General features: G+C 40.5%; 1 protein-coding gene across 9 annotated transcripts in view; it reads left to right on the top strand.

The window, feature by feature from the left end:
- nudt12 (nudix (nucleoside diphosphate linked moiety X)-type motif 12) overlaps positions 1-7030 on the top strand; it is a 30683-nt gene extending 23653 nt beyond the window's left edge. For 5 of the 9 annotated variants that reach the window (XM_059969486.1, XM_059969487.1, XM_059969482.1 and 2 more), the window contains 2 exons: positions 4909-5108; positions 5782-7030. In XM_059969486.1, the coding sequence (XP_059825469.1) occupies positions 4909-5108; positions 5782-5889 (308 nt within the window). In that variant the 3' untranslated portion in view covers positions 5890-7030. The remainder of the gene's footprint in view (positions 1-4908; positions 5109-5781) is intronic. The other 4 variants (XM_059969481.1, XM_059969479.1, XM_059969484.1 and 1 more) reach the window with 2 other exon arrangements.
- The last annotated feature ends 6808 nt before the right edge of the window (positions 7031-13838 follow it).

Genomic DNA, 13838 nt, shown 5'->3' with positions numbered 1-13838 from the left:
CTTCATTATGTTCACAAGGAATTCTGCAGATGCTGAGCAATGCACACACAAGTGCTGAAGGAACTTAGCAGGACAGGCAGCGTCCTCGGAAATGAATAAACAGTTGAGGTTTTAGGCCTTCTTCAGGACTGGAAAGTAGGGGGAAGATGCCAGAATAAAAAGGTGGTGGGAGGGGAAGGAGGACTAGCTGGAAGGTGATGTGAAGCCCGGTGGGTGGGAAAGGTAAAGGACTGGAGTAGAAGGATTCTGATAGGAGAGGAGAGGGGACCACAGGAGAAAGGGAAGGAGGGGGAGGTGATAGACAGGTGAAATGAGGTAAGAGACCAGTGTTGGGAATAGAAGAAGAGGAAGGGAAAGGAAAAATACTGGAAGGAGATATTGATATTCATGCAACTCACACAAAATGCTGGTGCAACGCAGCAGGCCAGGCAGCATCTATAGGGAGAAGCGCTGTCGACGTTTCGGGCCGAGACCCTTCGTCAGGACTCTAATTCATGCCATCAGATTGGAGGCCATCCTGATGGAATATAAGGTGTTGCTCCTCCACCCTCATCGTGTTGATACAAAAGACTGCAAATGTTGGAATATAGAGCAACACACCAAAATGCTGGAGGAACTCAATGGGTCAGGCAGCGTCTATGGGAATGGATAAAGAGTTGAAGTTGTGGGTCGAGGCATCAGGGCTGAAAAGGAAGGGGAAAGAAGCCAGAAAATGGGAAATGGACAAATCAGGAGAAGGGTCTAAACCCAAAGCATCACCTGTTCGTTTCTTATTTTCTTCCATTGATGCTGCCTGTCCTGCTGAGCTCTTCCAGTGTTGGTGTGGTGCTCAATTATGTTATATTATTTTAATCTTTTTGTTGACTTCTTAGTGTCTGATATGCTTTCAAGTACACATATATTTTTAAATTTGTGTCTTCACTATTTCAATAACTTAAATCAAATTGAATATGTATCAAATGTCCTCAGATATTTGTGACATTTAGAAACTGTTAAAAAGCCTTTGACAGCCAGCAGTCTGAAGCACAGTCAACACTTGGAACTTGGTTGCCTTGTCAGCTATATGCCAGGCACTGGTGAGTCTCTTTGTAGAGGTTGCGTGAAGCCCAAGGTGTTGTGTAGGACAATCCTTGCATGCTTAATGTTCTAAAATAGCTTCTGTCTGGACCATGAGATGGGAGACAGATTAAGTTGAGGCCATGTGACAGGAGGGAGGTTTTGGCGGAAACCAACAGGATGTTTGTATGTCGGGTCAGCAGTAGATTTGGGAAGGTGGTCAGGTACACAGTTGGGAGAATCACACCAGAGTCAGAGTAAGAGTCACAATGAGGTGCGTTGGACGGCTATCGTAGCGTCGTGCTTAGCACAACACTTTACAGAGCCAGCTGTGAGATCGGTGTTCAGTTTCTGCTGCTGCCTGAAAGGAGTTTGCATGTTCTTCCTGTGACTGCAGGGGTTTCCTCTGGGTGCTCCAATTTCCTCCCAAAGTCCAAAGACGTCAGGTTCAGGTTAGTAAGTTGTGGACATGCTACATTGGTGCTGGAAGCATGACGACACTTGTGGGCTGCCCCCAGCACATACTTGGACGGTGTTGGCCATTGACACAAATGGCACATCTCATTGTATGTTTCAATACTTTTTTATTGTCAAAGTATGCATTTACAATACAACTCTGGTATTTGTCTTCTCCAGATAGTCGTGGTACACACAGAAATAATGCATACTTTGACAATAAACTGAACCTTTGTACAAATGACAAGTAAAGCTAATCTTTAAACTGCCTCTCAAGTGGTAAGTTTTAATTAAGGTAAACCTACCTGAAGTTTATTTTGAGTGTCAATGATAAAATCTGGCGCATACTCCAATTATAGTTCTTAGGTAGGTCTCAGAGTCATTCAAACAAGCCCTTCGTCTAGTCTGTGCCAAACTGTTATTCTTTTTAGACCCATTGACCTGCACCTTGACCCTCCATACCCCTCCCTCTCCCAGCCATGTGTTTATCCAAATTTCTCTTCAATGTTGAAATTGAATCTACATCCACCACTTGCCCTGGCTGCCTCTACCACACACGCACCACCCTTTGAGTGAAGGACTTCCCCCCCAGATTCCCCTTAAATAATTCACCTTTCACCCTTAACCTATAACCTCTAGTTCTAGTCTCAGCCAACCTCAGTGGAAAAAGCCTGCTTGCATTTATCTTATCTATACCCCTCATAATTTTGTATACCTCTGTCAAATCTCCCCTCGTTCACCAGCAGATAAAATCCTAACCTATTCAACCTTTCCCTATAATTCAGGTCTTCAAGTCCTGGCAACATCTTGTAAAATTTCCCAGTAACTCTTTCAATCTTATCGATTATCTTTCTTTTTGGTAAGTGGTCAGAACAGCATACGATACTTCAAGTTAGGCCTCACCAAATTCACCTCACACTTGGCTGCATTAAATTACATCTCCCATTTTTCAGCCCATTTTTCCAGCTAGTGTGGAGCCTGTGCGAGCTTTGTTAGCCTTCCTTGCTGTTCACTATGCCCCCACCCTCAGTGTCCCCTCCTGCTCCGGTAGCCTACATCGCCAGCGGACCATGAATGTACAAATCTTCAAACGTCAGCCAGACAAGTGTTGCACACACTGGCTGCCACTGTCCATGTTTGCCTGCCTCGGTGTGTTAGTAGATCAGTTCACTTAGGAGAAACCAGCAAGAAAATTACAGAGAGCAAGAGGTATACGTGACTCCCTGATCATGTTTTCTGGTAGTTTTTCAAAGAAATGTGATTAAAATGTTTAGGTCATTGTATTCTTCACCCTTTTGGTATGTATGCTTTAAAAAGAGACACGTGCAAAATATTTTTTACATGAACTGAACTAAATATTATCATTAATAAGCATTTACACCTGGAATGATTTCTCCATGGATTGATGAAATGCAAAGTGTCCTTCCCACTAGAAAAGTGAAGAGTGAAATTATGCTCAGAGGAATTTTCACACGGTAAGATCCAGCTGTGTTTCATATTCCAGACCAGTAATTTGCAATGTTAACATTTTAAAAAAAACACAAACTGCACAATTAGGGAGTTCAATTCCACATCAAGATTTTTATTCAGAATGTGAACACAGACTATAAACAGTTTACCCCTAGTGTTCTACAATCACCAAAATAGGGCTGTAAAATTATGCTGCCAGGAAAATTAATTTGATAATCTGCAGAGCATGTGAAATTCACCAAGAATGTAGATGTGGTTTGAGGGAGATGTAGGATGGTTTAGTGATAATATGGAAGAGGAGCTTTATATCTATCTCCTTAGTACTGAGAATGCAGTTCAGCTCAAGATTTTGTCTCAAAAGATATAACAGAAAAAGAGCAAAAAAAACTTCTTCTCATGAAGGTCCAAAAGTGATGGAACCTTTAACTTTAATTTTCCTCCACAAAAACAGGTGTGATAGAGTATTTTTTTCCACAAAAGAGCTATTACACATGTTGAAGCATTTAGAAGGCAAGCTCTTTTCTATAATGAATAAAGCACCAACCTGGCGTTTTTTTTTCTTAAAAAAAAGACTTCTTTAAAGACTACGTTTCTAATAAAGTACAAAAAAAACACTCCCGGTCCTTTCCAGTGCACACATATGGGGGGGTGGGGGGGAGGAAGGTGCTGAAATATAATTAAATCCATGGCATCAGAACAGGAGACTATTAGAAGAACAAAGACAAACAGATGGATAGTGGATGAGAATGCTTTCAGTGAAACAAGTTCCTATGAATGATGAAGAAAGGCAGCGATCACACACTGAAAACCAAAACTTTAAAAGATTTAGGAAGAGATTGCAGAAAGGAAGGTTTGATAAAGCTGTGTCGCCACTATTTCTACCCCCACCCCCTTGACAAACCTGTGTTGGGGAAGACACCAATTTTTGGTTTACTAATGTGGCAAAGCTGCAAAATTAAAGTTATCACTGATTAGACCACAAGATACTTGTTGAGAAATTTCATTACATGTGGCTATTTTCTCAGCATTCTGATTTTTTAAACTTCTTTTATTCTCTTGGAGAAAAGTATGACAGCCACCATTTTCTCACTGTCTCATCTTACTGTGGAAAGTTGTCCATGAGACTTGCTTGTGCCTTTAATATTTCTGTATCGGGGATGCTTAACTTCTCTTATTCTCTGTACAAGCATTACTTTTGAATGGCCTACAAGACAATCTGGTCTTTGTGTGTAAGGGTCAGAGATCCTTAGCAAATAAGCCCCTTGCTTATTTTTCATCCCCTTGAGATCCCTCCATTGTACCAGCCTTCATATCCAGCACGTGACTTCAATCCTAATCATCAAAAGCATGATCCCCTAACTGCAAGGCCTTACAGAAAGGAGTTTTGAATTTTTCAACCATTACCACAACTATAACCAGTGCCACAGATGGCTGTAGAGACTAAGCCATTGTGTATTTTTAAAACCGAGGTTAATGAGTTCTTGATTAGCAAGAGTGTCAAATGTTACAAGAGAAGGCGGGAGAATAGGGTTGAGAGGGATAATAAATCAGCCCCAATGAAATAGCAGAGCAGACTCAAAGGGCCGAATGGCCTAATTATGCTCCTGTCTTTCAGTCACCGTTTAGAGTAGTGTTCATCAGTATTTATTTCAGAATCCATTAGAGAAAATGGTTTGAGTTTAGCTACCAAAACAGCTTTGCTTTTTGTGCTCTTTGAAAATCACCCTAATTGGGAGAACCACTAGACCATGTACGGTTCACTCAGCTATCTCCAGGTATAATGAAGAAAAGCTTTGACTTTCAGAACTCTCAGTTGAAGTCTACATCTGGTGGATCTTTTGCACTTTTTACATCTGGGTAATAACAAAAAGAGAAGTTGGAAATATCACTATACAAAGTTTTTTAATTGCTATGTTGTTTCAAAAGGAGAGACAATAGAGGATGCTGTTCGAAGAGAAGTAGCCGAAGAGACCACAGTCAATGTTGGACGTGTTCAGTACGTTTCCAGTCAGCCCTGGCCACTGCCATCATCACTCATGATTGGTTGCCTGGCTAATGCTCTATCAACGGAAATTATTGTGGACAAGGCCGAAATTGTAGATGCACGATGGTTCAGTCGGCAGCAGGTAGGTTGGACTGCTTGGAATTGGGCTCAGAACAGTTGATCTGATGCTGCTTTTTGCTTCTCAGTGAAATAATAAAGTATCAGCTAGAGTGAGAATGGATCATCAAATCGTGTCACACTATCACAGATACTTCCCGTAGGACTCTATTAAATATCCTGAGGGAAGTGGATAAACATGCGTAAAAATAAAGCTCCCAACTACCTCGTAACCAGATAGAGTAACTTAGCTGAGTTTTGAATGTGCTGGAACCAGCTCACTCATTATGTAAAACACAATCGCTATCTCTGATCTGTTTACTTTCTCAAATCCAGCAGTCTTGCACAGAATTGATGTTAAATACAAAGTCAGAATCATTTTCGTGCTTGGATTCTAATTAGCTAAGCACAAAAAATGGATTTTACCAATTGAGACATTTTTTTAAATTTTCTTCATTTAAACATAAAGTAGAACTATTTTATATAAATATCACAGCCTTGTTGATTTAAAAACAATACCCAAAATTAAATTGTGTAGACAAATCTTACTTATAGTATTATGAAATGCATTAAAACACAACAGTCAAACAGAAGATTGTTAAACATTTTGACTGTTAAATAGCTTTATTAACTGATAATAAAGCTTTGTAATATTCAGGGTGAATAACTAATCCTGTCTTTTGATTGATATTTTACAGATAATTGAAATTATGACCAAACAGGATCACTCTATAAGTATTCCTCCGCAGCAAACTATTGCAAACCAGCTAATTAAACAGTGGCTTAAAAAGAATGCAAATCTCTGAATGTGTCGCTAGGGTGGCATCTTTCAAATAATCCGCATTAAGACAGATGACTTGAGAAGGCCTCACCTGGAAAAGCAGACACTGTAAATAAAGAAATCTTCTGTATACTGAAGTGAGAATTACAAATCTGTATGAATTTCTGCCTAACTTATCAATTGTAACAATCAATGTGAGGAATTTTAACTATGAAATTTACATTTCAGGGATCACATATTCTCAGATATTTACCAATTGATCAGAAACTTTAAATTACCAGAAAATAATGATAAAGCCATAAGCATTCAACAGATTTTAACCAGCTGAATAATCTGCTCCAACATCATAATTTCTCTAATTTCAAATACTTTGTGGACAATTTTCTTTGCTGTACAAGAAGCAAAATCACCAGAAATTGTAGACCAAGTTTTCTTTCCTGTGGAGATAGTGTCTGACATTTGTTTCTATTTTTAGAATTATGTTCCACCAAATACCAGCTTGTAATCAAATCAAGAAGTTTTAAAATTATTAACTTCTTTGCAAATCATCAATTTAACATTACTGGAGATGATTTGAGCCTTCAGAGAAACCCTGGTGGTCAATTGAAATCTGCTGGAATCTAGTTTGTAACCAGGCAAATAACAGGTAATTCTTGCCACTGAATCAAGGACTTGCCATTTCCCTTTTATCACTGAGCAGCAATATTGAAATTCATAATATAGACTTTAAAGGTAAAGTTCTGTTGTAATTACATGTTCTTTTTGAAATTACTATTTTACTGTAAAACAAATTTTATCATGGTGCAGGATATAATAAAGATGACCTTTTAATGAGATATTAAATATCAAGTCAGTTGCTGCTTTGTTAAATTTCAATAATTGTTTTGTTACTTTTCCTGACATAGAGTACCACTTACCATGCTTTGTGGTCAGTAGCATGCCATCCACATTCAATATTGCTTATGAGAATTAATCCCACTTTTCAGCACCCCTATAAAAAACCTGGAAATTGCTGGCTCCATTTTCAGTGGGAAGATTTTATGTGGTGTCAGTGCCCCCCTCCTCTAAATCCCAGCAAATGAACTGAGCAGAAAGAGTCTGCCAACAACACAGATTAAATGAACTGACAGTTGACTCCGTTTAGGCACCTGGTTTAGCAGGCTGTCGAAACCTTTGAATATTTCTGATGTCCTGTTCATTCAAAAACCATAAGAAAACTATGCTCAAAATCTGAAAAATTAGCAATGAAAATTGAAATAAGGAACACAAAATACATATTTTAATAATTATTTCTATATGTTTAAATTGTTTCAATTTGCTGATGTGCTGACCTCACTGCTGGCCATCTGCCTTCTCTATTTGCTCAGATATTGCTGAATCCAGAAAGTCAATGTTCCTTGCTCAGATACCTGCGGAGTGAAAAGATCCTGGGTGCAGAACAGAAGCATATTCAAGTCCTCATGCATTTATGGTGGAGAAACTTCTCAAATCCTATGCTAGTTCGAAGCTGGCACAGGATCCACAAGTCAATTTGCTTAAATGGGAATTACTGGGCTACAGGGAAAAAAATGAACTCTTTTAACTATTTAGTTTATTTAATTTTAAGTGTTTCAGATTAATTTTACTTTAAGCTTTTAGTTGATGACTCCAGCTTTCATGTTTTTGACACTTAACAGCTGACAAAGCTGGGAAAATACTTTTTGGTTGTGTGACCTGTTCTATTTCATCCACCTCCTCCATCACATAGTTCATGGCCCTACCTCAAGTTAAACAGTAGAGCACAATTGGGAAGTTACTGGTAGAACTCACCCAGTAAATTCAGTACCTCTGTGTTAGCAAAGGAACCTTTGTACATCCAGACACTAATGCTGAGATATTCTGCCTGTTCTGTATGGTTACTAGTAAAATGTAGACCACTGGCACCTAACTTAATCCTTTGTAATTAACCTCTTACATGAAAATCTTTAGGACATATTTTTCAAATCATTTGCCTAACAAATGTTGGGAATTGAGCACCTTTACGCTCCGCCGCTCAACACCACGGGGGGTGAGAATATAAAAGCAAGAAGATAATGCTGAGGCTTTACAAGGCACTGGTCAGACTACACTTGCAGTATTGTGAGCAGTTGGGAGTCCCTTATCTGAGAAAGGATGTGCCAACATTGGAAAGAGTCCAGAGGAAGTTCATTAGATTGATCCAAGGAATAAAAGGATTAATGTATGAGGGTTGTTTGATGACTCTGACCCTGTACTTGCTGGAGTTTGGAAGATTGACCGGGGCTCTCATTGAAATGTATAGAATATTGGAAGGCCTTGATAGAGTGGACATGGAGAAAATGTTTCCTAAAGTAGCTCAGTCTAAGACCAGAGGGGACAGCATCACACTAGCCCTTTTAGAACAGAGATGAGGAGGAATTTCTTTAGCCAGTGGATGATGAATCTGTGGAATTCATTGCCACAGATGGCTGTGGAGGCCAAATCATTGAGTATATTTAAAGTGAAAGTTGATCTGTTCTTGATTAGTAAAAGCATCCAAGGTTACAGGGAGAAGGCAAGAGAATGAGGTTGAGGGGGATAATAAATCAGTCATGATGAAATGATGGATCAGACCTGATGGGTCAAATGCATAATTGTGCTCCTATGTCTTATGGTTCTATGTTCTAATGATATTGTCAGTAAGCCATTACCAGACCAATTCCATTACGATATGTTGGTCCATGGCTGCCTCTTTTTCCACAATGAGGCCACTCTCAGAGTGGAGGAGCAACACCTCATATCCCATCTAGGTAGCCTCCAACCTGACGGTGTGAGCATAAATTTCTCCTTCTCATAATTACTTTCCCTCCATCTTCTCTCTTCTATTGCCCACTCTGGATTCTTGGCACTTCTCCTCATGTACCTATCACCTCCCCCTGGTTCCCTTCCCTCTTCCCTTTCTCCTATGGTCCACTCCCCTCTCCTATCAGACTTTTTCCTCTCCAGTCCTTTACCTTTCTCACCCATCTGGCCTCATCTTTTACCTTCTCATTCATCCTTCTTCCTCTCCCCCTCCCCCCACCATCCTTTTGTTCTGGAACCTTCCCCCTTCCTTTCCAGTCCTGAAGAAGGGTCTCAGACTGAAATCTCAAGGCTTTATTCATTTCTTTGGATACTACTTGACCTGCTGAGTTCCTCCAGCATTTTGTGTGTGTCACTCTCCATCTAAGCCTCTGGTGACAGCATTTCCAAATGTCTGCTCAAAACACGGCATTGTCTCCTCTCTGTCCATATTTAGTCGTTCAATTTACCTTCGTCTTTAACAAAGGACTAAGTAAATTTACTGAACATTCAAAGGCCTTTCACTAACGGACTAGGGATTCACTATCCATTTTTATTGATTTTAACAAACTCATCCCTGAAGCAGCAGTTGACGTTTGAAATGGTATGAATTGACAGTCCCGGTAACATTAACTGCATTTTGTGAAATATGCAGTCTGGTTTTAATTCCTCGTTCTCAAAAGAGTACGCCAGCTTCTGAAGGGTAACTTCAAAGAACAAAAATACTTTTTTTTTTAAAATCGTCGGACTTAAAATTCTCCCTGCAGTTTTTCCTTCGTTCCAGAACTGTGATGTCAGGATGAAGTGAAATCTGTCTGAAGATTTGCAGGTGGAGCAGTCCTTTGTAATACTGCAGGTTTTCCTATTTAAAACACAAGAAGTTCTGCAGATGCTGGAAATTCAGTGTAGCACAGACAAAATGCTGGAAGAACTCAGCAAGTCAGGTAGCGTCTATGGAGAGGAATAAACAGTTGATGTTCCAGGCCAAGATCCTTCAACCAGACGTCCTTTCGTTCCAAATGGTGACTTCTTTGGTAAGGTCAGGTCGTGCAGGCTATGTACAGGGCAGCACAGTAGTGTAACAGTTAGTGCAATGTTTTACAGCATCCTGCTATAAGATTGGGAATTGACTCCTGCAGCTATTTGTAAGCAGTTTGTATAGTTTCCCCGGGACCCCGTAGGTTTCATCTGGGTACCCTGGTTTCCTGCACATTTCAAAGATGTACATCTTTCTCAACCTTTTTTATTAAATTTCAGATAAACATAACAATGATAATGATACAAAGAGATGGGGATTACATTACTAACAGTTAACGTAGACAGACACAGACTCCGAATAACGTGTAATCTAAGCCCCCCAATCTCTTAATAAATGAACATGAAAAAGATTCAAAAAAAATTTATACAGAAAAAAAAGTCCCCCTGAACTAAAAAAAACAAAATAAATCAAAACAAACAAAAGCTGGGCTGCCATGTTACATTGGTTAAAATCATTATTTGTCATTAATTCCGCTCCTCTTTACACGGACAAAAAGTTATTGAGAAGGATTCAGAAAAGGTCATCTTACATCCAATGAAAATGTTGAACAAATGGCCTCCAAGTTTCTTCAAATTTAACCAAAACGTCGATGGTACCACTTCTAAATTTTTCTAAGTTTAAACGTGTTATAGTTTGGGAAAACCATTGAAGTGTAGTAGGGGGATTAGAATCTTTCCATTTAAATAAAAATGTATCTTCTGGCTATTAATGTAACAAATGCAATCAAACGGCAAGCTGAAGGGGATCAAAGATGTACATCTGTGGACAGGAATAAACAGTTGATGCTTCGGGCCAAGATCCTTCATCAGGACGTCCTTTTGTTCCAAGTATTGACTTTTTTGTAGTAAGGTCAGGTAGTATAGGTTCTGTACAGGGCAGTACAGTAGTTAGTGAGTTTGGGGTTTGAGTTGTGGGTGTGCCATGTTAGTACTGGAAGTGTGACAGTACATTTGGGCTGCCCCCAGCACAATCCTCGCTGATTTTTGCGTGGAGTTCTGCACAAGGAAAGGACGGTAGGGTACAGGAACCCTGGTGTACAAAGGCTGTTGTAAATCTAGTCAAGAGAAAAGAAGAGCTTACAAAAGGTTCAAAAAACTAGGTAGTGATAGAGATTTAGAAGATTATGAGGCTAGCAGGAGGGAGTTTAAGAATGAAATTAGGAGAGCCAGAAGAAGCCATCAGAAGACCTTGGTGGGCAGGATTAAGGAAAACCCCAAAGCATTCTACAAGTATGTGAAGAGCAAAAGGATAAGACATGAGAGAATGGGACCAATCAAGTGTGACAGTGGAAAAATGTGTATGGAACCGGAGGAGATGGCAGAGGTACTTAATGCAGTGGTCCCCAACCTCCAGGCCGCAGCCCGGTATTGGTCCCCGGTCCAGAGGTTGGGGACCTCTGACTTTATGAGTACTTTGCTTCAGTATTCACTACGGAAAAGGATCTTGGTGACTGTGGTGATGACTTGCAGTGGACTGAAAAGCTTGAGCATGTAGCTATTAAGGAAGAGGATGTGTTAGAGCTTTTGGAAAGCATCAAGTTGGATAAGTCACCAGGACCAGACGGGATGTACCCCAGGCTACTGTGGGAAGCGAGGGAGGAGATTGCTGAGCCTCTGGCAATGATCTTTGCATTAGCAATGAGGATGGGAGAGGTTCTGGAGGATTGGAGGGTTGCAGATGTTGTTTGCTTATTCAAGAAAGGGAGTAGAGATAGCCCAGGAAATTATAGACCAGTGAGTCTTACTTCAGTGGTTGTTAAGTTGATGAAGAAGATCTTGAGAGGCAGGATTTATGAATATTTGGAAAGGCATAATATGATTAGCAATAGACAGCATGGCTTTGTCAAAGGCAGGACATGCTTTACGAGCCTGACTGAATTTTTTGAGGACGTGACTAAACACATTGATGAAGGAAGAGCAGTAGATGTAGTGTATATGGATTTCAGCAAGGCATTTGATAAGGTACCCCATGCAAGGCTTATTGAGAAAGTAAGGAGGCATGAGAGACAAGGGAACGTTGCTTTGTGGATCCAGAACAGGCTTGCCCACAGAAGGCCAAAGAGTGGTTGTAGGCAGATCATATTCTGCATGGAGGCCAGTAACCAGTGATATGCCTCAGGGATCTGTTCTGGGACTCCTACTCTTTGTGATTGTTATAAATGACCTGGATGGGGAAGTGGAGGGATGGGTTAGTAGATTTGCTGATGACACAAAGGTTGGGGGTGTTGTGGATAGTGTGGAGGGCTGGCAGATGCTACACCGGAACATTGATAGGATACAAAACTGGGCTGATAAGTGGCAGATGGAGTTCAGCCCAGTTAAGTGTGAGGTGGTTCATTTTGGTAGGTCAAATATGATGGCAGAATATAGCATTAATGGCAAATTTCTCAGCAGTGTGGAGGATCAGAGGGACCTTGGGGTCTGAGTCTGTAAGACACTCAAAGCTGCTGCGCAGGTTGACTCTGTGGTTAAGAAGGCATACGGTTCATTGGCCTTAATCAATTGTGGGATTGAGTTTAGGAGCCAAGAGGTAATGTTGCAGCTATATAGGGCCCTGGTCAGACCCCACTTGGAGTACTGTGCTCAGTTCTGATCACCTCACTGCAGGAAGAACGTGGAAACTGTAGAAAAGGTGCAGAGTTTAGATTTACAAGGGTGTTGCCTGGATTGGGGAGCATGCCTTATGAGAATAGGTTGAGTGAACTCGGCCTTTTCTCCTTGGAGCAACGGAGGATGAGAGGTGTACAAGATAATGAGAGGCTTTGATCCTGTAGATAGTCAGAGACTTTTTCCCAGGGGTGAAATGGCCAGCATGAGAGGGCGTAGTTTTAAGGTGCTTGGAGGCAGGTACAGAGGAGATGTCAGCGGTAAGTTTTTTGCGCAGAGAGTGGTGAAGGCATGGCATAGGCTGCCAGTGGCAGTGGTGGAGGCAGAAACAATAGGGTCTTTTAAGAAACTCCTAGATGCATACCTAGAGCTTAGAAAAACACAGGGCTACAGGTAAACCTCGGTAGTTCTAAGGTAAGGACGTGTTCGGCACAGCTTGTGGGCCGAAGGGCCTGTATTGTGCTGTAGGTTTTCTATGTTTCTATGATTTGACTTTACACAAAATGAAGCATTTCACTGTGCTTCAAAGTGCATGTGAAAAATAAAATTAATCTTTAATCTTCTGCTATAACCAATAGTTACAATCTTAAGATATATGGATGCACTGGCAGCCCTGCCTGTAAGCTCATGTGTAGTGACAAAGAGTGTAGAATGAGATAGGAATATGAACAGGGGACGGAGGGATATAGACTAGTTGCAGACTGAGGCAGTTACCTTAAATGTGGTGTCATGGTAGTCGGAGCCATTCTGCACTGAGAGTCTTATGAAACAAGCTGCCAGAGGAAACAGTAGCAATGGGTACAATTATAACATTTGAAAGGTATTTGGACAGGTACATGGATAAGAAATCTTTACAGGTATATGGGGCAAACGCAGGCAATGGGGCTTAACTCAAGAAGCCTCTTTGGTTGGCATTGACATTTTGGGCTGTGGGGCACGTTTCTGTGCTGCTCTCTCTATGACTCTTGGAAACTTTGTGTTATCGTAAGTCACATTATAGCAGTAAAAGCTGTAATTGCCTTCAGACATAGATTTATGTGGGTTTTCCTGATTATAGTCACACTATAACCAATGTGGTTTGCATAAAGCAATAATGTACCCTAATCCATGCATCACATTCTAACTAATATGTGTTATGGAAACATGCATTGTAGCAGAACGACCTGTATTTTATATTTACTATCATTTGGAAATGTGACTGATAGCAGTGTACATATTGTAGCTTGCCTGCATAGAGCAAACCAGGTTCCCAAGCTTTGAAGTGCTGTCAGCATTCAATAGTAACTATACCTGTCTCCCTTCCAATTATACCATTGCAATGACAGAGTCTGGAGCATGGTCCCAAGCATTATTTCAATGTGAGAACTATGAGAACAGTAGAAAACAAACTTGTAAAATGGAGCAAGCTAAAACAATTTATTATCATTTTAAACTACAACAGGTTGAAAATGTCAGTAGCTTGAAAAAAAGAATAACTTGCAAAAAATTACCACAAAAAGTGGCAAAATATAA

The sequence above is a fragment of the Hypanus sabinus genome, chromosome 5 (genome assembly GCF_030144855.1).
Source record: "Hypanus sabinus isolate sHypSab1 chromosome 5, sHypSab1.hap1, whole genome shotgun sequence".
Lineage (NCBI taxonomy): Eukaryota > Metazoa > Chordata > Chondrichthyes > Myliobatiformes > Dasyatidae > Hypanus > Hypanus sabinus.
The sequence above is the reverse complement of the archived record's forward strand: the minus strand, read 5'-3'. Positions and strand labels throughout refer to the sequence as shown.